Source organism: Hirundo rustica, chromosome 3, assembly GCF_015227805.2.
Source record: "Hirundo rustica isolate bHirRus1 chromosome 3, bHirRus1.pri.v3, whole genome shotgun sequence".
NCBI classification, from domain to species: Eukaryota; Metazoa; Chordata; class Aves; order Passeriformes; family Hirundinidae; genus Hirundo; species Hirundo rustica.
In genome coordinates this window covers 39,145,279-39,169,002 of record NC_053452.1, presented here as the reverse complement: position 1 = coordinate 39,169,002, position 23,724 = coordinate 39,145,279, and the positions used below count along the sequence as shown (strand labels likewise).

General features: G+C 34.3%; 1 protein-coding gene across 29 annotated transcripts in view; it reads right to left on the bottom strand.

Annotated features, from left to right (window-relative positions):
* PACRG (parkin coregulated) overlaps window positions 1–23,724 on the bottom strand; it is a 254,095-nt gene that overhangs the window by 60,637 nt on the left and 169,734 nt on the right. The window contains exon 6 of one of the 29 annotated variants that reach the window (XM_040060510.2): window positions 17,593–18,614. The exons of the other annotated variants lie outside the window; for them this stretch is intronic. Coding sequence (XP_039916444.1) covers window positions 18,580–18,614 — 35 coding nt within the window. The 3' untranslated portion in view covers window positions 17,593–18,579. Of the gene's footprint in view, window positions 1–17,592; window positions 18,615–23,724 lie in introns of those variants that run through there. 29 annotated transcript variants of the gene reach the window in all.

The window sequence follows — 23,724 nt, the reverse complement described above, 5'->3', positions numbered from 1 at the left end:
TGCAAGTGTATGGTATTTTGCAATATGGTAAGGATTATAACTGTTTAATTGACTGAAATTCAATTAAAAAGCTTTAAATTAAGTAAAGATGGGTGTATATTGAACTGTTTCACCAAGGGTGTGGGGCTGTGTGTTGAAGTGTCTGAACAAATCAACACACTCATCTGTCCCTAACAGGTGTTATCTCAAAAACATTAAGACAAAATTTTAGATTACTTTTTAATAAAATTTAAATACAACTACCCTTAGGTAGTGACAAGCACTTATATGAGCTGAAGATCTGGCCAAGTCCATTTATTTACAAAAGACAAAGTGTTTTTCCCAAAGATAAATTAGTTCATAAATTTCTGAAACAGCCACAAAAAAAATCATCTTACCATCTTAAAAGCACCTAGCAAAACATACTTGGAATGTTTGGAAATATAACAGACCCAAAAGAATAATTTATAAATCAGCATTGAAGTCCAGGTTTATTGACCTAGCAGGATATAAGTGTTATTTAAATCTTAAGACTGCTAGTGCACAGAATTGAGGTTGGTTTCAGGAAGAAGAGCAAGAGTAATTGAGTAAGGGAAAGATGAGTTTTTTGGACATCTAGATTATGATGTCAATGAATAGCATGTGACAGAGCCCACCATTTGAGCTTTCAGTGCTGGAGATCCTTCCTTGGAGTTGTTTTATTTACAATATTGCCATTAGACCTACTTCATCACAGCCCATGTAAACAGGGAAATGGCACAACCATGGTATTTAGGGATATAAATACAACAAAATAACAGATATAAAATATCTCAGATATAAATAACAAAAAAATGAATCCACTTTTGTCCATGAAGGTGAAGTAAATGAGTAAGGAAGAGATATTTCCTACTCCTACTATGTAAGGTCAAACTCACTTCATGAATATAGATGCTGTTTTAATTGAGGTACAAGTAGGTCTGCAAACACAATCTAAGATAAGGCATCTACCATTTTAAGCAGAAATAACACTAATATAATGTGCATAATATTAAATACTTAGTAAATTGACCTTAATGGAGTTTACAAATTTGAATCAAAATATAAAATGCAGCTATTTCAATCACTATTTGTTGTACCCCAGCTATACGTTGAGACCATCTTTTTGCATCAGTTTAACACAATTTGTTCATTATACTTTATTTATTAAAAGAAACAAATACTCTATGTTTTATTTTTCAGAGAAATATTTTCTTACAAATAACAAACCAGAAAAATAATTATTCTACTTCATACAAAATGTTATAAGGTTCAGCATGTATTTTAAATGCTCCTGAAGTATTGGATGCTTGGGGTTTTTTTTAGTTTGGTACCCACCATTGCTTCAAGCTGAACAATTAAACTGGTCAAATGCATGTTTCTCTGTGAATGATGAATGAAAAACATACTGTCAGCATGATTGTTAATGTCATTGAATTTAGCACGTATGATAGAAATGAAATCTCATTTCTTCTAAATTTGTAGATCACAGGTAGCATTAAGTAGAGTGTAATTGCCACACAATGTTTGGATTTTGTACCATTACATCTCAATAACTTCTAATTTCATCATTATAGCATATCTTTTAAAATGCTGAGAAAGTTTTGGCATTTTTATTTTCCTGATGTTTATGCTTTGTGAATGTTTTATTTTAACATATTATTTAAAAATTTCTATATTTCTGAATCCCATGATTGATAATAATAGGGATTTGAACAAATAAAATAAACAGACGCTGTTGGCTGCAAACAATTGATCAAATAGACAGAGATGAAAATCAAAACATAAACCCAGGTATGAAAGACACTGGGTATCAGCAAACATTGGCTGCTTACCTGATTTCTAATATGGGCTCTCATGGGCTTCAGTACAACCCTGAATCCACCAAGGACTTTTCTGATGAATATGCTATCACTCACAGGCCTCATTTTTAAATAAAAACACACAAAAACCTCTCTTTTCTCCTGTCTTTCAGGTATGTATCTGGTATACTTGGATATTTAGGTCAGTGGGCATTTATTTTATGGCTTGCTAGCTCTAGTAGTAAGTTCCTACTTATGTCTTAACTAGAATATACATAATTTTTTCAGTAAGCCACACTAACACAGAAATATAATTTAAAATATGCTTTCAAATGACAAACTACTAATTAACATATTACATAAGTGGGCATGGCTACAGTACACCGTGTCAGTCATCTATAAAAAGTTTTGGCTTTAGAAACTGATGTGTTGAGCTATAGATCTTGATACACATATTAAATTTTACAGTTCTTGGTGATATTAATACCAGATTTTACATATATATAAAACCTCTAGGATTGTTGGCTTTAGCATAGAAATAAATAAGGTGTAGAAAAAACCCTTCAAACAAGAAGCTTAATAAGGTACAGGATCTTCTCTAAACTGAGTCAGAAGAAAAATAATCTTTAAGTATTTTTCTTTTCCCACATAAGCTCTGGAGGTTAATAAAACACATAAAATTGAGTCAGTAGTACGACTGCTCAACTAACCCTGATGTTTTCCAAAAGATATAAAACAAAGATCATCTAAAGATCATCTAAGCTTATTTCACAGCTACAGCCACCCACATGATGAAGTCATTGGCCTGTACTAAAAGTTAAATCAGCTTCTGGATGAAGAAGGAGTGTATCTCAACAATATTACCAGGTAACTTTTAGACTTAAATTGGTATAAAGACAAAGAGAAGAGAACATCACCATGGAATTTTCTCCACTTAATTGTGATTTATAGTTTTATTCAAATAGTCTGGAACTGTACTGGAAGCTGGAAAATGAGAAAGTTCCAACACTCATGTAGAAAGGTAAAGGTGCATGATACTTCTACATTTACCTCCTTTCCATGGTAAGCAGCATTTAACCTTTCCAAGAACTGAAATCATGCATGAAACAAGAAATGCAAGTAACAAGGACAAATAGCTCTTCCTTCCTCACAAGTAACAGTAAAATGAAAGAGTTGAAAGAAGATTGGAAGGAAAAGCTGTGTGACAGGTCTTCTGGAAGTTTTCAGGAAGCATGAAGATTATGTACATTTAAGAGGATAAAAGATCAGATTTAATTTAAACACAACTGATATACATTTCAGTTAATTAAGATGATTATTATGATGTTAGTAGATAAATCTCTTTTGTTTCTTGCAGTGGCTTTCTGCCACTAGTAACCACTCTCAGTTTATTTCTTTCAGGAAACAAAGAGGCTCATTTATTCAAATAAACTTGGTATGGGCAGATATGAACTACCTTTTTGATGGCTTATGTTGCAGATTTGTAATTCATTAGTTTCTGACAAAAACTCAGTTTCCAGAATGAATCCTGTCCACTGGAAGAATTGTACAAGGTACATATACAGTTATAAGAATTTACTCTCTGTACCTTCCCACAAAAAGGCTGAAGAGATGTAGAAGCAGGTAAGCAAGATAAGCCAGTAACTACCAGGGACAGCAAAAATTCCGTATCTTCTTGCTGGAATATACTCACAAGTAGTTTATCTTTCCATTTCTCATGTCTTCATCTCTGCCACTTCATTCAGAAGAAAAAGTAGGAATTGATAGGCTTTACTCATTGCAGAACAATCAGCCAAGCATCAGAAAGGTTCCTCTCTGGACTTTTCCATCCATTCCCAAGCTGCTAATCTATCTGAAGGTTAATTGGAACTCCTTTCTACTTTGCAAAATTGCAGTTCCATCTCTCATTCTGAAAAGACTCACTAACACTTGGTATTCGGTAAATATCCAAAGTAACACAAAACTTTGAAGTTCTTAATATTCACAGACTTCCCAGGCAAGCACTGGTCATTCCTGTTCACAAAATTTTGCAGTTTTCAGTCTACAAAATGCAGCTAAGCACTAAGCTTGATAAAAAGCTTTTCATCAGACAACAGTTAAATCTGAAACAATTCGTCATTTAGAGGCATCATTGTAATTTTCCAGTGTGAAGTCAATTGAAATGGTAAGAGAGTGATTTTGTGCTAAACGAGAGATAACATTTGTTGTGCTTACTTTAATATTTGTATCCAAATTAAGGGCCAGGGGTCAAAATAGAAAGCAAACCTAATTTTAGACCCGAGTCTCCAACTTCAGGAAACCAGCTGATATACTTAAATCCATCCTAGCTAAGAAATATCGTTGACTATGTTCTTAACTATAATCCAATTCTTATGCTTCATTATGTGATGTTTACTTAAATTCATTACCACAAGAAACAGTTCTTCAGGTCACTGCTGGAAGATCTTCTATCCAAACCTCAGAAATACATGACCAGATTGAAAACTAGGATTTAAATATTCCTTTTCATTCAGGATCATTTGTTAACTTTTGCACAATTCTTTTCTGTTATATACAAATAAATGTATTCATTCTCAGTGGTCTGAAACAGGGAATGGCATGAAATGCAGTGATATGGTGTGAAAAATAGCCAAGTAAACAAAGATGCTGTAGCTTATTTCTGTTCATCTTGTAAACAGGCCAGCCATGTGTCCATGAGGCAGGGACTGTGCTGGGCTGGGTTATCACACACGGGTAGTGTGCCACATTCTTCTCATGCCGCACTGTCGCATTCCTCCCTGCGCTGGATGGGATCTCGCAGGCTCACAGCCTTGACAGAGAGTGCAACAAGAGCAAAGTTACATGATCCTTTCTATTAAAGCATCTTCTGGGAGATACTGCTAAGGCTAATTGATTAGTCAAGAATTTTTGGGATGAACTATGGCCCTGCTAAACAGAAAAGGAAGTGCTAAATGCTACAGAGCCCAAGTTTTCCCCTTTTTCATGGTAATACAAACCTTTTTGTATTATCTAGAAGATCCATGTTAACTTGATCAAAACCTTGGAATTTACTGTAACTCCAAATTCTGGATTAATCCCTGATTTAAATAAAGAAAATGGAAATCTGAACAGTATCTCCAATTGTCTGTAAGCAGAAATGGAATCAAATCAGCTCCCATCTACTGCTCATGCTCAGAGGTACTCAGGGAAATTAGAAAGGCATTTCTCCATTGGCAGTTTCACTCAAAATGTTTTTTTTGAATTGAGAAACAATACTAAATATATAAAACAAAATAAGAAAACAGACACTTTAGTGCTTCTGTTAGTCTAGAAAGTATTTTGCTTCCTCTAAGATATTATTTTAATCAGATTTATATTTTTCTATTAAGAGGAGACCCAAGACTGACTCCACAACATTTTAAAAAATATGTGATTCCATTCTATTCTGTTAGAAGGAACATCATCCAGGAATAAATATTTATGCAATTAGACGTGTTCATTTTGTGCAAGACAATGCTCTAGCCAAAGGCAAACAAAATGAAATCACAGAAATTAATTTAAACAAAAGTGAACATAAATTTGGAAAGCGGCACATTTTTTTTTAAATTAAGTTTACTCACACAGTGATGTGTGAACTCCTTTTCATAGACTATTATACTTTCATATTTTTCTGACAAGTAAAAATAAATTACGATTCAAATTTTACAACAAAGTTCTGACAGAAGCTTGTGTTAAAACAAGAAGGACTGGTGTACAGGAAGGGGTAGGAAGACTTCAGTTCTGTTTCACAACTTATGTATTTTCACTTATACTTTTGTAAAAGCTCAAAAATCTATCCAATTTTGGGATTCCAGGCATAGATAGTCTATTTAGAGTTAGACTGAATATCTACATTTTAAATATTCATACAGTCTTCAGCACATCACTATATGAAATGATTCATCATTTTCCTGATACTGAGCCAATGGAAACAGGTTGGTTTCTATTTATAGAAGACCCTTTGTAAAGAAAGGAAATGCAAGGAAAGCTAAAGATACTAAATAAACAGCACTTAGAATTGTGGTCTACAAGTTACAGTATGAAGTTCTCCATAAGAATTATTGCAAGGAGAGGCTTGTTCTATAACAGTCCAGAAAAAATCTCCACTATCCTATTCTCTTACGTTATGATTTCTTAAAAAATATTAAGATTTCTAAAAAATTAAAAAGCTATTGAAGTAATTCCTTTTTATTTTTTTTTAACCATACCCTGGGTGGAATAGCATTTTTGCCAGGAACATATAAGATATTTTTATTTTTACCTGGTACAGTAGAATAATGCCAATTAATAGAACAATGCCAGCTTCCATTAGAAGCTTTGGCTTGCATTAAGAAAGAATCAAATATTCAGACACAATGAAAAATATTTCGGCTGAAAAGTTACTTATGTCTGAAAAAGTTCACGTCAAAAAATAACTAGATAGATTTTTTAGAAACAAATTATATTTTGAGGTTTTAAATAAAAATGGAATGGTAAGTTCAGAGATATTGATTGTTCAGGACATAATTTTTAATGTAAACATAAATATAGGAGTTTTCTGTTAGAGAATCAAGCCTTGCTTACTTTCTTCAAACCAAAAAAATGCCGAAGTAGAAAAAGTTCAAAAAATTTCAATGACTACAAAATAGCTTTTGTCAGAGTCATAGAATTATTTGGGCTGGAAGGGTCCTTGAAGACCCTCTGGTTCCAACCTCCCAGCTATAGGCAGGGATACCTTCCATGAAGCCAAGTTGCTCAAACCCCCATTCAGCTTGGCCTTGGACGCTTCCAGCTTTTCTGGGCAACCCGTTCCAGTGCTTCACCACCCTCAGAGTGAAGAATTTCTTTCTAATATCCAATCTAAACCCACTCTCTTGTAGTTTACAGCCATTCCCTCTTGTCCTATGTGCAAGGAAAATACTATTTAAGAAAAAACCCCCTTTTTTAAATTCAAATCTAACTCTGGGTACATTTCTATATTTCTGATTGGCAAACATTTGTTTATATACACAAAACCACACAAACAGCTGAGTGCAGTCAAGAGGCAGGGAGCTATTCACAAGTGCAATCATGTTTATATCTGTATGTGTTTGCAAAAGGAGTTACTTTAGAACTTGGTCATGCAGCGATAAAGCAATGCAGGTATTAAAAGACCATCATTAAAATTTTAATGTAGAGCATGTGTTATAAAGCATGTAGAAGAGACAAATCCCAGCTAACCATTCTTCTTTTGAGAATGCAAAAAATGTATTATCTCTTCCTCATGAGTAGGCTGTTACAAAAAAAAAAAAAAAAAAAAAGTGAACGCTGAATCTGAGTTGACATAGTATAAGCTACAGATTTCTCAGCCTTGGAAAAACACATTATTGTCATTCTTATTTTTGTAGAAATCATAATAATGGAAGAAGAAAAAAAAACTTCAGCTTTATCTTCAAATATAAATTTAACATTGTGTTTCCTGTTTTGTCTTATTTCTATATTGTCAGATATAGTAATGAATTTCTTTCTCCTGTATGCCAAAGTCCCCTAGAAAACATTTATAATATACCAGCATGTAAACTAATCCTGAAACTTGATTATAAAATGTATTTTTGAATGTTTCATTCTGGAGTTCTAGCTTTAGGATTATGTATTAATTTACATATTTTAAACATGTTGAAGTTTTTTGTTTCATCATGGTTACCAAATACAATTGTACAGTAGGGATTCCTAAATAAAAAATCCCAAAATCAGTCAGTAATCAAACCAATACTGACTCTAGGAATTCTGAGATGTGTATAGATTACAAATCAAAAAGTGTGATATTTATTTTGAGCTAGAAAGGTCTGTATACTCACTTTTTGAGGAAGAATGTTCAAAACTCACACAGATACAAATACTATCATGAAATATTTCAAATTTTCAAAATGTACAGAGAGAGCTGTTGTCTCAATTCTGAATTTATTTTTGATACAGTTTGCACACAAGCTGCTTCATTTTTGACAAAACTGTATCATGCTGTATTGTTATACAAACATTTTCAATGGATTATCAGGAGATGTATCACAGCACAAAGGCCTGAGGTACTGATATGTAGGTAAAGGAGTAAAGGAGTCAGTAAAAGAAAGAGAGGCACATGAGTTATATCAATGTACAGGAGTTAGATTAGTGATCCACATAATCTCATGTGAGAATAACTGTAAAATCTCAGGAAATTGGAACACAGAATGGAGGAAAAAAAAAAAAAAAAAAAAAAAAAAAGGGAAAAAAAAAAAAAAAAAGGGGGGAAAAAAAAAAAAAAAAAAAAAAAAAAAAAAGTCCTCCTAGGATTTAGGATGGTTTAGGTCAAATACAGCCCTGGAACAGATGTAATTTCAGACATTTTTCTGTTTACTGACTGAAATTACCCTTTTGGTTTTCCAGTTGCTGGTAACTTTTTTGCCTTCTTATAACCACTCCAGAATTACCCTCCGGGGAAATTTGTGTATACTGTGGGGAAAGGAAATCAATGCCAATGGATATAAGTTTCTTCTACTGCGTACAAGTATTTTCCTCATTATTAGATTTGTGAACAATTTTCTGAAATCTGGAATCCACCTAAAGTTACCAAAGCTGAATTTTGAACCAAATTAGTTTAATTCTTAGCATTTGCCATTAGAATTTGATTTGCATATAGTTGAAGTCACTGGAAGGGAAACACAAATGCTAACATTAGCCTAAGGTCAGTCTCAGTCTCTTCAACATTTACAGTACAGGAAGAGGTCAGGTTCTTCCTGAGGTGAATCAAAATGCCTAAATTTAGATTCTTGTTTGGAACTGACTCCTAGAGAAACTTTCTACTCACAAATGAATAGACAGTAATTCTATGAAAATAACCCTCCTTAGCATAATTGCTAACCTTTTGACACTCCTTGATTCTCCTTTCTCTTCCTTCCCCTGTCAAATTATTTCTTATTCTGGATGTATTTCATGTTAGGCAGGACTTTGTGTGTGTGTGTGTATGCGCAATGTTAAAAAATCCAATACTTTTAGTACTTTTTTATTTTGTATTTTGGGGCCCTAGAGTTGGAGGAACATGTGATATTTTTTACCCTCTGACCTAGAAACATTTCTTCATGTCATTTTCTCCATGCATCTCAGATGTTTGATGGTGAATTCAGCTCAGAAACTCAGCAGATATACCAACCATACTTTTTTTTTTTTTTTTTCCTAGATTAATTTTCAGACAAAATACTTAATTGAATCAATTAAGGTCTCTTAAGGGTGAGCTGAAGGAAGCAGCAGGGCCCTTTGGCCAGGAGGGAAGGTGAGAAAGTGACTGCCTTTTCCAGCACTGGGAAATACACATAGTCACTCTGTGACTATGGTCAGACAACATATTCCAGCTGCTGGAACAGACCCTGTCACTTTGTTTAAGAAGTTACCACATAAAGTTACCAACCCTGGAGACTTATCATTGTTTGACCTACCCTCTCAGGTTCTCTATATTTTCTTTAACCATCTAGATATAATTTTGGTAAGATAAGCAGGAGTAAAATGTAATGAGGAAAATCTTTTATGGCTTTGATATGAAACATTTATTTTTTTATACATAGGACAAATAATGTGCCGAAAGGTAGAAATTATTCAGTTAGCACATTACAGTAACTTTGTGAGGGACATCAACAGTCATCAACATAATGAGTCTTCTGGTTTTTTTAAAAGCAAAGTACCTTTTTCCTGTATGTATTGTATCACTGGTAGCCCTGGGCTCAAACTGTTCCTTCTCTCCCTCCTTCTCAATCTAGATACCGGCACCAGGATGGACCTCCACCTATAAAAACTAACAAATATAGACCCTGGTGCAGCACAATTGTACTTCTGTTCACAGCTGTCCATGGTAGTAGCAAATCTTAAAAAAAAATCTACTAGTAGGAAAAAAGAAAAAAAAAAAAGAAAAAAAAAAAAAAAGAAAAAAGGGAAAAAAGAAAAAAGAAAAAAAAAAAAAGAAAGGGAAAAAAAAAAATGGTACATCTACAGTCATACTTGCTGCTGTGTCACATTGTCCTGAGGATGTCTATATGATCACACATATAGCAGTGACTGTAGTTTTTCTTGCACCCTCCCCACCCCCCAAAAAAATCTGCCTTAAAAATCAGTAGGTGTTCTGATAATGAAATAGATCACACATATAGCAGTGACTGTAGTTTTTCTTGCACCCTCCCCACCCCCCAAAAAAATCTGCCTTAAAAAAAATCAGTAGGTGTTCTGATAATGAAATAGATGCATGAAAGCAAGGCATTACTTTTCTGAATATGCACAGTATTCATGCTTCCTTTTTAAAAGATAATATATGAGCAATATTATGTTGCTTATGAATAGGAAAAGCAACAGAAATGTGTACTTCTAATTGCAGTGTGTAAAAATCACAGTAAAGGAGTGATTTATGGAAGGATAAGCAGGTTTGCCTCTGAATCATTCTTGTCAAACAAATTCTATTATGGGCATTTTCATCACAGCTGCTTGTTTTTCTTGTGGGTCCATTTCTCCCAGACCTTCCCCGCAAGTTGCTATTCAGGAAACCTGTGGTTTACTTAAGACAGGATTAACACCTAAATTTAATGTATAGTAAAAAACCAGAGATGTATTTTACTCTTATGGCTAACTTTATGTACAAAAATTGTTAACTAATTCCATAAATAATTTATGTCGTAAAATCTCTCAATACAAATTGATAAAACATGACCAGCTGACCCTCCCTTTTATGCGTGGGCAGAGAAATAAAATGTAATATTCTACATGTTGATGAAAACCAGAATGGATAGAAGTAAGACTCTGGGCACAGAATTATTTAGAAGATGTAAAGACATTAGGCAGTGAGATTGTCAATTAATTAATAACTAATGAACTGTTATAATCTTCTTTCTTACTAAGCCAACAGTATACTCCCATGGTCCCTCTTTAATAATTGAATATGAGATGGTTTAAAAGTCGATGCATTTGAGATGGCTTTGATAATGTCAATAAGTGGGTATTCTCCTGCCTTGTTCTACTGCTGTCTAATTCACCGCAATTGTGCTGTGCTTCATTAACTTCCATTTTATTATAAAAGAAAGAGAAATTTATCATAAGCACACATTAAATGGCATGACTTTAGCTTCCTGCAACGGGCAAATTAATGATTAAAACACATGTCTGCAACCTTATGGCCGGTTGGAAGGATGCCACTAATGTTTGAAAAATAATGGTGTTGTGTGACAGTTGTTACGATGGCAGGGGGTGCTGCGTCAGTCATTTATTCCCTGTGGTAGAATTTTCATATGAGGAAGCAAAAAGAAAAGCATCATATGACTGGCATTTGTAAGCCTAACTTGTCTTATACTAACCAACTGGCTTTGCTTCCCTTTTGAGAGAGAAAAAATCAGCATTGATTTCGCCAAAGTGAATCTTGTTAATTTTAAGAAGGAAGCAGTTGGATCCTATATCCTTTAAGGTAAATTCAGGGTGAATTTACCTTAAAAGAAAGTGTGGATATAAGATCAGAAAGAAGTTCTTCAAAGATTAAGTCCCTTTCCATCTTAATTTGCATTAAAAAAAAAAAAAATTGTGCTTGGACTTTATTATGTATGTCACTTAACATGCACCCTTTGAAGCTGCTGCCACTCAAACTTTTATCATATTTCCAAGAGAGCAAAGGATAGCTGTTAATAATATATGTATGTTGGATTGCCTAGAGACAATATGGATAATAAAAATATTCGTGTAAAAATTCTTATTTGCAATTTCCACATACAATATATGCAATATCTCATGAACTACACATTGGAATACTACACATGGAAGAAGAAAAAATTGGTTGAGCCAGGATTTACTCAAAACATATAAAAGTCTGTTCAGTGAGTTTAGTGAGTCTCTACACTCATTAAACAAATAACAATTTCAGGACATGTGTTAGCATTAGACTATGAATTCCTATTTCTCTGCAGTACTGTCAAGAGGAGAAGGCATCTTCAAAAATCTTACTCCATAAGTTAAATGTCTGAATTTTGAACCAAAATAAATTTTAAAAACTTAAACTACATTTGACAGAAGGTTAGCGTGAAATAAAATATAAATTATTTGAACAGTAAATAATAAGCTAGTCATATTATTTTATGAAAGTGTCCACCTACAGATGAAGATTAATGGAACTGATTAGGGCTAGTTAATGAAAAAATTCCACAAACAATTCCTCCCAATAGTTTCCCAGAAAGATTTTGCATTCTTCTTCCATGGAAATCATGCATATACTGAAACAAAGATTATATATCATATCTTATTTAAGAGTGGTGCAAGATTAATTAATATTAGATATTCATTGGCTTTGGAATGGATTTAGATTTCATTAGAAATTGAGCTTTTTGTGGGTTAATGGAGCAGGAAAAGCAGCAATCACAGTAGTAGGTCCTCATTCTCATAAACTCTTATGTACTTTAGAAAATAAATAATGTGCATTGTTTCTAAACACATAAGGAAATAGATTTACTACATTGACTGAATATTCTATGACATATTAAAAGCAACCACAAGAAAGGAAATAATTACGAGTAAAAACCACTAAAGGTCACACAGTCAGTAAAGAAAAGAGTGGGTACACTGTAGACAGTACAATTTTAAAAAGGAGTAAACAAAATCAATCTCACTGTCCCCAGGCTTCTTAACATGGTGTTTTTATCTTGTTGACCAACACAGTTGAAACATATAAACCCCATTATAATCTTCCATCTTGGCACCAATCCTTTCAGTTCTAGTGTCCTTGACAGAAATGGTTCCATTTTCAAGTCAACTCAAAACACAGCTGCTGTCATCTTCCTAGCCTGGAGCTCTGATGTAAATAATCACACCTTTCTGGCTTGCCATTTTCTGCTGTATCAGACTCAGAGTTCTGGTTCTGTAACTATCATTCCTTCTTCCACTCACCCCCTTCACAGTGTATCAACCTACTCTAATTTCCATGCTACTCACCCTATCGACCAGCTTTGAACATGTTTTATCGATTGCTCCTTACAAACAGCTTTGTATCAAAGGAAACTTATCAAAGCTTTTTTATTAGGGAGAGCAAACTGAGAGGTGACAGAGGAGTGCTCAAAATCCTCTGCAGTATGAGCTGAAAAAATTCTGTATCATCCCCAGTGCCAATTGTAGCTGCTCAGTTTCCCTAGAGCAGCTGCTAAACTTACTAACTGCAGCAAGCACTGATGTGTGTCAGCTCTCTTCAAAAACTTGTCAATATCTTGGCTAAATATTTTTGACTAAATAAATAATTTAATTTCAGTAAGGTACTTCAGCAAGAAGTGGCAGATAATTTTCTCAAGATGAAAGAGACAATGCATATAAATCCATCTTCATCCCTCCTAGTTTTGTTCATATGAATCAGAGGGGTCCTCAGAGATGTTGCCATTATATCCATCTGAGAGATGGGAAATGGAACTCCATCACTTCCATCAAAGCCGGGATAGAGCTTATGAGAACCTACAGCTGCAGTCACAGAGATCTGTGACTGGTTTCTTCAGAAGGTTCTGTGATCACTGAGACTTTAATAGCTCTAATTTATATAATTTCCTTCTGCTTTGCCAACATCTATATCTCTCTAAAGAGATCTCTATCTCACTACCATAAATGAACAGACTGGAGAAACGCTGGAGAAAATGGGTAGGGAGCAGCACAGAAGACCTCAAACCCTCAGAGAATGGAACACAAGTCTTCTCTATAAAAGAGGGATGCTCTTACTCCCCTATGTGCAGTCATTACTCAAAAAGCTGCGTGAATGGGTATATAACTGCATACAGGTTCTGGGAGAGTCTTACAATGCACAAACAATTGCTTAAATATGTGAAAGTCATGGGTTTGAATTTAAAAACAAAACAAAACAAAACAAAAAACAAAAAACAAACAAACAAAAACAACCACACAACAAAACAACTCTGCAACTCTGTACTTTTTTTGGGATAGAGGGAAAGACTGTGAAGAACAATGTGGAAATGACAGGAAAGCAATTTCTTTCCTAATACAGCTAAACATTAATCTCCTTAGTAAATGGACTCAAAGGGAAAAATATGTAAAAGTTATTTTTATCATTTTATTTGTCTAGGAGTGTTGAGAATCTGTCTGAAATATTTCAGATTACTTAAGCAAAGCTTCTCACATAGCAATCATGTCCTCTTTTGAAAAATTACTTTCATTTTAGCTGCTCATTTTTGATCAAACGATTGCATCAAAAAAGGGGTTCAGCTTGGGTTCAGCTGAGGAGCAGCACAGAGGAAATCCTGTGTATTTCTTACAGCACAGCTACTAGAAGCTATAGTGTCTATTTTAAGCTCTTTAACTGTCAACTGATTCTACTTACTCAGCTTTAAATCTTATTACTTATGGTTCAATTTATGCTGATGATGACCTTTACAATCAAAGAAATTGGAAGACAACAGGTGTTAGGTATGCAAGGATGTATACCATGTCCAGGTTACTGAAAATACCTGTACGAAAACAGGAGCTTTCTTGTTTCTTTGTTTGAAAACTGCAAATGAGAACTATTAATAATAAAGTTTTCACCCAAGACTCTAAAGCATTTAAAGAATTGTTATTATAAATTATTATGAATGCTAATAAACACCATAGACTTAGCACTTAACACAAAGGTCTTTTTGAACGCTCATAGATCTTGTTTTGCTTATTTTCAGAACTGGCCTGACAGGAAATAATGTGCCACTACCCTTATTATATGGACAACAAATCAGAATACAAGAAGCTTTGGAAGAGCAAAGTTAAAAGCTATTTAGGATCCTGAACTCACCCTGATTACAAGCATTTTGAAATCTATTATATTAAACAGACTAACAGACCTTTGAGGAGGGAAAAGAATTTTATCAGGACAATTGTTCAATTAGATGTGAAAAGCTGTTTATTATATTTAAAACCAGAATGTAGAGATGTTAAGCAATGCACTATGAGGGAAGCTTGGATGCTGACACAAAAGAATTTTAAAAATCCCCAAACATCTCAGCAGACAGTGGTTAAATTTCTCCCAGCAAGGGAACCATAAATTCAAGAAGACTGGAAATATGCAAACTAAGTAATTTCATTGCTCTAATATTTCCATTTTAAGGGTAGCTTTTTCTCTTGTTAGTTTATCTTTTTCTCTTTCTTATGGTAAACCAGTGCAGGCTGTCAATTAGTTCACAAATAACCTAATCTCAGAACTTCTGGTATTCAGTTAAGCTAATTACATGATTGCAGGTAGCCCAGACCTCAAGGGGTTGTTCCCTTCTACATCCTGGCAAAGGCTTCGGGAGTTCCTGGCTATGTTGAATAAAAATTTAACACACCGCTTACCAGAGATCAAGTGGAGCTATAAACACTGCAGCAGGTTTGATATTGTAGCAGATTATTACCACAGATTTTGTTGGCTTTTATTTCAGTTTACAGTAGTCCAATAATACTGTGAAATCCTAATACTCAGAATGGAAGTCTCCAATGAACTAGTTGCTTTAAGAACCAAAATAATAAATATTAAAATACTGTATTTAATATAAATGTCTGGGAGATAGTTTTTAATGATCAAACTCATTTCCATAACCGATACACAATATGGAGTAAAAAACTTATAGCAAAATAAAAATGCCTTTTTTTTTTTTTTTTTTTTTTTTTTTTCTGCTTACAACTTGCTCATGAATACTACTGAGCAGATGTATCTATTTTTATGCTGAGATGAAAAAAATTATTTTCACACTTGGAAGCATGTTAAAGAAGACTTTGACTCCCTTAAACAGCAAGTGAGATTGGCTTTGGTTATTGGATGTGAAAATATTTTTTAGCAAAGGCATTAAAAATGGCACTGCTTAAACACAGCATCTAAATATGATGGTATCGCATATGATACCAAGTGTGTGGTACAAACACAACTTTACACCAAATTTGTAATTGATTCTATCACTTCTCACTCTCTTGTACATACCACACCTAAGTTCTGAGCTTCAGGTAAAGTTCTCACTATTCCTCTTTTATCTACTAATATTTCTCTTTTCTTTGTGTTAAGAATCAGCTCATGTGTTGGAGCTGAGTACAGCTAATTGTTAAACACTGGCCAAACTCAAAAATCTATTTGTTTTAATGTATTTTTGAATGATGAAAAAAATTTGAGAAGGTTTCTATTCCAGTATGCATAGTAATTATGTGAGAGAGACAACTGGTTGATGACTAAACTACCAACCATGTAAGACTCATTTCAGATGCAATTTGCAATTCATCACTGAGTTTCCTTTAAATGTTACTTTGAGTCTAAACCCATTTGAATATCATAATAAACAAGTCACTGTAATATTTGGACAAACCCTCTTTTTTTGAGAAGAAAATGAAAAAAGAAATTATAGCTGTCTGAAAAACTTGACATACTCTGAAGGACATATTGGCAACAGAGTATGACTTTTAAAGTGTCACACTTTAGATCTCTAATTTTAGATATACTTAATTTAATAAGTCTTTTGAGACTGAAGACCATTTCATCAGCAATACTAATTTTCTGCGGTTATAATTTTTAAGTGTAGAAAAAAACAGTATTGTCTTGCCTGTTTAAAAGTAATGATAAAATGCAGCCTTAACTGACTCAAACTGAAAAAAAAATTCTTAAATAAGGAGATCTAATTAGAACCTAAAGGTCATGAAGAAATGTCACAGTGATTGTACCTTACTAGTTCCTTCGCAGCATTTTTCTAATATGTTGGAAAAACTTCCATTGAGGTTCTCACCAAGTTGCTATGCACAATTCCAATCTGTAAACATTCTGCACAGAGTAATTTGCATTAGTTCCACATAATGTACAGCAGCATTAATTAATAGAGTGGATAGCATCTGTACATCTGTTAGCTATTAGTCTTTACTCTAATTCATTAGATCTTTATCATTTACCTGAGCAGCCCATCAAGATCAGGCAAAGGAGACCTTGGCTCATGTCACCTGTAGAACAGAACAGCCTGGAATATTAAATTCCCTTGTGTATGCCCAGCTACTTTATATGAACAATGATCTCACAAATTTTGGTTAAGTACTTTGAAATTGCCCTTTTGTGTGAATGAAACATTCAAAAATGATCCAGGTCTAACCTGTGCAACTGCTGTGAAAGTATGGTAAATAGCATTCGAGCCAATTCCCAATACGCTTAGGATCTTTCTGATCTGACTAACTGAACTGCATTCCTGTAATTCCTCCAAGTTGCCTTCCACTTTTGGTTCAACTCAAAGCTGATAAAAATTATTATTAGAACACATTTACACAACCCAGCTGATTGTTGTGCTTATTTTTCACTGGTAGCTATAAGTCACGGATTTAAGTTTAAATGATCCAGTTCTTCTGGTTCAGCATTATCCTTTCTTTTGTGTCCATCTCAGAGGTAATGAAATTTCGACTGAATATAAAGACTGAAGACATGATGAAAAATGTTATTTCACAGCAATGCAGCAATCAATGCAACAAATTGCACTGTATATTGCATATATTAATTTCAAATCACCTCTTCACCCCACAGATTTGAGGAGTAAGTCTTCTGGCGAATAATCTCACTGTCCATCTGGAAAGTGGGGTTGTCACAGACACTTAAATATTTACACTGGTATTACCTTGGGGTGAGATCTACTTACCCTCATGGAAAGAATCTGACCCTTGTTGGAATCCCACTGACCTGAAAACTTTTCCTAAAATGTGCAAATTCTCTTAGACTGGGGGAATTTCAGTATTGTCACTATAGATCTTTTTAAAGCAGGTAGTGAGACAAGAGGCTTTCAACAAAGAAAATTTATTTGATTAATGGACCAGAAAATGAGTGATTAGCATTCTTAGTAATAAAGCAGAGCTAAATCAATGTTTGCAGTAATATATCCAGTAAGGAGCCATACATCTTTGGTATATCTCTTGGCTAAAAACATGAAAACAGATACAAGTGGCACAATAAGAGTTTCAGTGTGTTACATCATTATGCTGAAACTATGAAAAAATTACTTATACACTAAAATTTAACAATAAGACATTAAAAAAACCCAACTAATTGAATTACCTAAATTCTTGGCAACACTTAATGGGTTAAAGGAATAATTTTCACACAGGCTAATAATATCACAGATACCTACCTGAACTAGCCTGACTCTTCCCAAAAAAGTGATGCTATCAATGACTTATCTACATGGGCAGGCTTTACTCAGCCATGCAGTGCTAGACAGCTGATGGTACAGAGTAGCTGCTTGCAAATGAATAGTTCATTTTATTTCATGATGAGTAATTTCTTGCAGGCATAGAGAAACTTTCTCAGGACTGCATGTTTACTGTAAGTTGGGCTATAGCTCAAATCCTGTTCTATCACTGGTCCTTCTGGGAGGGAATTTACAGAGTAAGATGGAAGTGTTACAAAAATTACCTGGGTGTCATTGCAATTCCACAATATAATTAGATAAAAGAGCCAACCAACAAACAAACAAACAAAACACCACCACCCCCCCGCCCCAACCCAAACCGCCTAATTAATTATATCCCAAATCAACTTTTTACATTTGTAAGGTACATTAACAATACAGTTGTCAACCTTATTAAGCTGGCAATCATGGATGTCCAGTTAGGTGGGCATTGTAGTAACACTTGATATTTCACTGTGAAGCCGCATGTCTGTAAGCCAGTGGACTTCTCCATAACTTTTGGCACAGTTGTTACATGAACACACAGTCCTGTGTTTGAAGATGTCTCAGCAGACAGAAAGCAAAGTGGGAGGAAAGAGGGAAATAAGGAAGAAGAGGGCATGGAAGGCTGACTATTGCAAGACAGTGATGGAGAAGATAGGTTGCCCTGAAAAGGAAAAACAGGAGTCAGGATGGGGAAGTAATGAACAGAACTTCAAAAGCTCACATGACTGCTCATGCTTCAGTGATTTTCTCCACAGTGATGCATTCTGAACATTTGAATGGCTGAAAGGCTAGATGGCAGTAAAGATGAGACACAGTCCACTTCAGAGACATCTCAGCTGATTTTATCCATTGGATTCTGTACAGTTGAAAAGCCTTTTCTGCTACTGAGTTATTGTTAGCCCTGGCATCTGCAGTATCTTTCAAAGAAAAATGCAGGTTGATGTTTTTGCCCTGTGGCAAAATCTGACTTATTCCATCATAATTTAGAGGTCTGATCTTTGTTCTTGGACTTCTGTGATTAATTTTCATACTTCAGTTTTAATGCATATTGCAACTGAGATTTCGCTTATAATCAGGCTTAGCTATGTCTTTATTATGACTAGAAAATGTCTCTGTTGTGACTTCTTATCTTCAGAGCTTCTGGACTCCTGATTTTCCCAAGGACAAATAAATTTAGTATTTCTGTATAGGTCCATATGAAAAGGTATCAAAGAAAGCATAGTATAGGAGTAAAACAAAGTCCTAACTACACTGACTCCAGGCACCAGCAAATGCAAATATGCAGTAAGCTTAGAATCCTTAGAAAACTGTTTGTGTGGACTATGGTCTCAATAATGTTAATAACGCTACTAATTATTCTTTATGTGTTTTATTGGAGCTTCCCTTATGGTTCAGAGTCTCCATTGTGTAAACCCCTACAGACACAGGAAAAATAATCATTCCTGTGGAAGACCAAATAGATTGGGTGGTGGACAGAAAGCAAAAGCATAAATGTTCATCATGGATGCACATGTCATTTAAATGTAAAAGTAGAGACACAAGGGACAATGCTGATTCCTATCACTGTGTTACTTTAGATTGACTTTGCATTAATTTTTACTTAGATCACAGCCAGTCTTTTCAAACTCTCACCATTACACAATTTACTTGGGCTTTGATTCTGAATTTAATTCTGTATCATGTTTTGCTGATACAGTCTGGTCACAAATGAGATGCTAAAATGTAAAACTAAGATGGTTCTGAATTTTTTGGATATCCTTAAAACTTTTCCCAGTATCTATTGCATCATTTGGGTATTTTTTCACTTGCTATTATTTTTAATTGTTTTGCGCAATTGAGAGTCAGCGGCAGTAACAGATGCCTCTGATGCTGATAGGCGCTAAGCTCCTACTGATGTCAGCATGAGATACATGGCATCAGCACTCTTCAGGTTTCACCCTGTAGTCTTCATTGGGTTGACAAATATAGCCAAAGCCTGTGGGAGGAGGAAACCTTTGCAAATCTCTGCAGTCTCAAATATTCAGCCTTTAGTACCTAAGAGAGCTCACTTCTATGGAGAAAATCAAAATTAAAATTATGGTTTTGTTATAAGATGTATGGAGCTCAAATAAATTCCTTGGTAGTATGAAAACAAGCTGCTGCTACCAGACTAAAACGTTAACAGAAATTATCTTTATATCATCAATCATCAGATAATTTTTCTTCAAATCTAACATAAAATATGTGTAACCATTACCTTCTACAGTTGTTCTCTAAAACATCTAGGACATTCTTTTCATCTTGCAGATCTCTTGGAGCCAAAAAGAAATTTAATTAAACACAAAAGCCAAACATAATCTTGTGTTTAATTTATTCATTAAACTAATAGTGTCATTTTGAGGAAAAAATGCAGTAACTGACAATAAGATAAAGTATTCTCTCTTGTTTGGCATGACACTGAAATGTCTTGATTTTGCCTTGGACAAAGTTTATTTATTGTATTTTTTATTTTCTTGTTCTTAGTGAAAAAATAAAGTTATAATGACTAATAAAATGACCATCTCAACCCTGACATTGAAGGTATTACTCTCTGGAGCCAATTTTTGAGGGGTATGGCTGTGAAAAAAATATTTGGAACATGCTATTATATCCTGGGATGCCGTAAGATGCTTAACATTCTTGAGTTTTGACTAGACATCATAATGTAAGTCCTGCTAAAAATCTGTTCTGCTTCTTTCACGGGGATAGGCTACAAATATTCTCCATTTTTGATGATTTTCTGGTAATATAAACAGTCCTCAGACAAACATTTAAACTTTCCTTCAAAGCATACTTAGTGTTATATCCCCTGTTAAACTGTTTATTTTATAATAAAAGGTTTTATAGAGATCCTACTGGCTGGTTAAAGGTGAAATCTTCCCCTTTTAGCATCTAAAGAAAAAACTTTATATAGAAATATTTTAATAGAAGTAAGGATAAAGAAGAGGCTAATCACTTGTTCAGACCTCAGTAACTTGTTCTGTGCTAAGTTTTCTAAAAGTTATCTCCTCTAGTTCTGGAAGCTCTACGTGATTGTTCCTTCAAGAGAATTTTCTGGAAACTGAAATATCAGAACAGGAGGGAGTATTTCCCTAATTTCAGTCCCATCTATATTTTTTAAAATTTCATTCTTTCACTCATCATTATAGCCCCATGGTATCAATCTGATATCAGATTGATATTCACATATCAGACTGAAATTCACATATTTCTAAGCTGAAGTCCTCCCTTTTCAAAAATATTCATATAATCCTTCTTCATGTATCAGTTCCTACAGCTTCCAAGATCTTTTATTGCTTGCTTTATGTAGATTGCATTCAAAAAAATTGTGGTTTATTGTGGTAATCTTGTAGAAGTCAAGAAATATTCAAAAAATAGTGACACCAGATGCATGCATGAGTATGTCTTTCTTAGCTCTTTAAAGACTTTCCCTACACAAGTTGAATCAGATATTTTTGTCCTCTACAGTACATTGAAAAATTATTGTCCACCACCACCCCTGTCTGCTTTGTCATTGCCGGGTTTTAGAGTATCCCCCCCAGTCACTAATTGCAGAAAGGCAGCTGGATAGAAATGAAAACACGTAAAACTGTTACAACTTTCATTCTGTTATTAAGTCTGAAGGGCACTACCAGAGCTGAAAAAATTAATAATACCACTCTGGGACTGTGTGTGAGTGGAGTACCAGGAGAGGCATTACTGGAGTGCATTTTCATAGCTGTTTCCATTGGCCAGTGTCTGAATAAGCTCTAACTGCAATTATTGCTGACTCTCCCAAGATGTGTGCAGGCACATAAGAGCAGACACGCCAACTGTTCTTTCTCTGAAATGTCACTTTTTTTACTATTGCCATGGTACAGTGATGGCTGCCAGCACAGCAAAACAAAATTTGCCCTCTGTGCTGGTTGGGGTGACTTGGCTCGTTATGCACGGCAAACTGTAATTGAAAATAAGTATCTCTCATCCTGAATTTCACTTTATCTGCAACTCTGCATTGGATAAGTGATGTTTCTCTTCAATCATATGTGTCTGCTTGCAAGAGACTATGTTTATGACTAAGGATCACCAATGTAAAAAAACTCCCAAACTTTATTAGCTTGGATCTATTGCACTTGTGTCAGAATTAGTCATCAAAAAAACATGCAGGCAGAAATGAAGATACAGAATCATGTATCCAGAGAACTGCTCTGTGTTTGAGTATCTATGTGTTTGACAAGGTGACATAGAATATGGCATTTAGCTACAAACAGAAATCAAATTAGACAGTCTACTTGTGTTTCTTGCTCTAAAGAAAAACAGAGGCATAGCCTCGCTTTCAATAAAGAAGTGTTAATTTTAGGTTGAGGTGTCTTTAAAAAAAGAAACATAAAATAATTAGTGGTACACACTGGAAGGGCGGGGCTTCATCAATACAAGGTAATGCCAAGAAACTATGAGAAGAATAGATCAAACATAGAAAGGTAAATTACAGCAGATAAAGGAATCAATAAAAATATTTTCAAAATAGCACATAGATATTGAACTTAGGAAAACTGCAGTTACTGAATAATAGAATGAACCTATTTAAAACCCAGCAATTAGAGTTGGTTAACCAACGACTTTCGTTTTCATTGTAGTAACTTCATTAATGGAGCAGTGGCAAAGGCAGATTAGTTTCTGGTTTTGACAATATATTGGACTTAAAACCTTAGTTTTGGTCACCCAGAACCAAGTTATATATTTATAATGAATCTGCTGAACGGATTTGGGTGCAACATTTTGGTACAGCATAACTGGACAGTGCAAGGGACACCCCCTTTCTTCAAACATGCTCAGTAGCAAGGGTACCCTTTCCTGGGACACTGAACACCACTTTCTGTTCTTGATGAACTGTCACTGAACTGTTTGTGAACTCTGATCACCTGTCCATGAGAGTTAATTTTGAGAAGGAGAAGCTCTGAATCCAGTATTTAACTTGTCTGGCTTTGATAGTAACACATCAATGAAGAGATTACAGAACAGTATGAGAGAAATACACTCTTCAGAGTAACATTTAAGCTCAGATCATCTTACTTTTCCTTGTAACTTGCAAGGTCAGAATAATGGAGAGAACTAAGCCCAAGTTTCTGTGCTATAATGAAGAGGAGCTGTTAGAAAACAGGTAATCAATTCCTTGTGCCTCCTGTCTGGTAAGTATGCAGAGGAAAAGTCTATACTTCCCATTACTTTGGATTTTTTCATACTATTCTACATCGAAACTAAACACGTTGACCTGATTAAGCCAGTATCTAATTCATTCTCAAATATTTTTTCTTCTTTTTTTTTGCCATTTATCTAATGAGTCAATTTTTTTTGTTGTTCTTCTTTAGTAATGACTACTGCAGCTGAATCAGATCCAGCCTAACATCATTTATTTGGCAATTAGCACAAAAATTTGTAATAAAAGCAATTGATCTCATCAAGATTTTAGCATATCTTCAAAAGCAGCACTTTAAATGTACTGAATTGTTCTCCAAAACAATAACATTTCCTTTTTAAAAGTCAGAAGCCAGAGTTCCTAGTTAAGCAATTATTAACAAAAAGAAAAGAAAAGAAAAGAAAAGAAAAGAAAAGAAAAGAAAAGAAAAGAAAAGAAAAGAAAAGAAAAGAAAAGAAAAAAGAAAAGAAAAGAAAAGAAAAGAAAAGAAAAGAAAAGAAAAGAAAAGAAAAGAAAAGAAAAGAAAAGAAAAGAAGAAAAGAAAAGAAAGAAAAGAAAAGAAAAGAAAAGAAAAGAA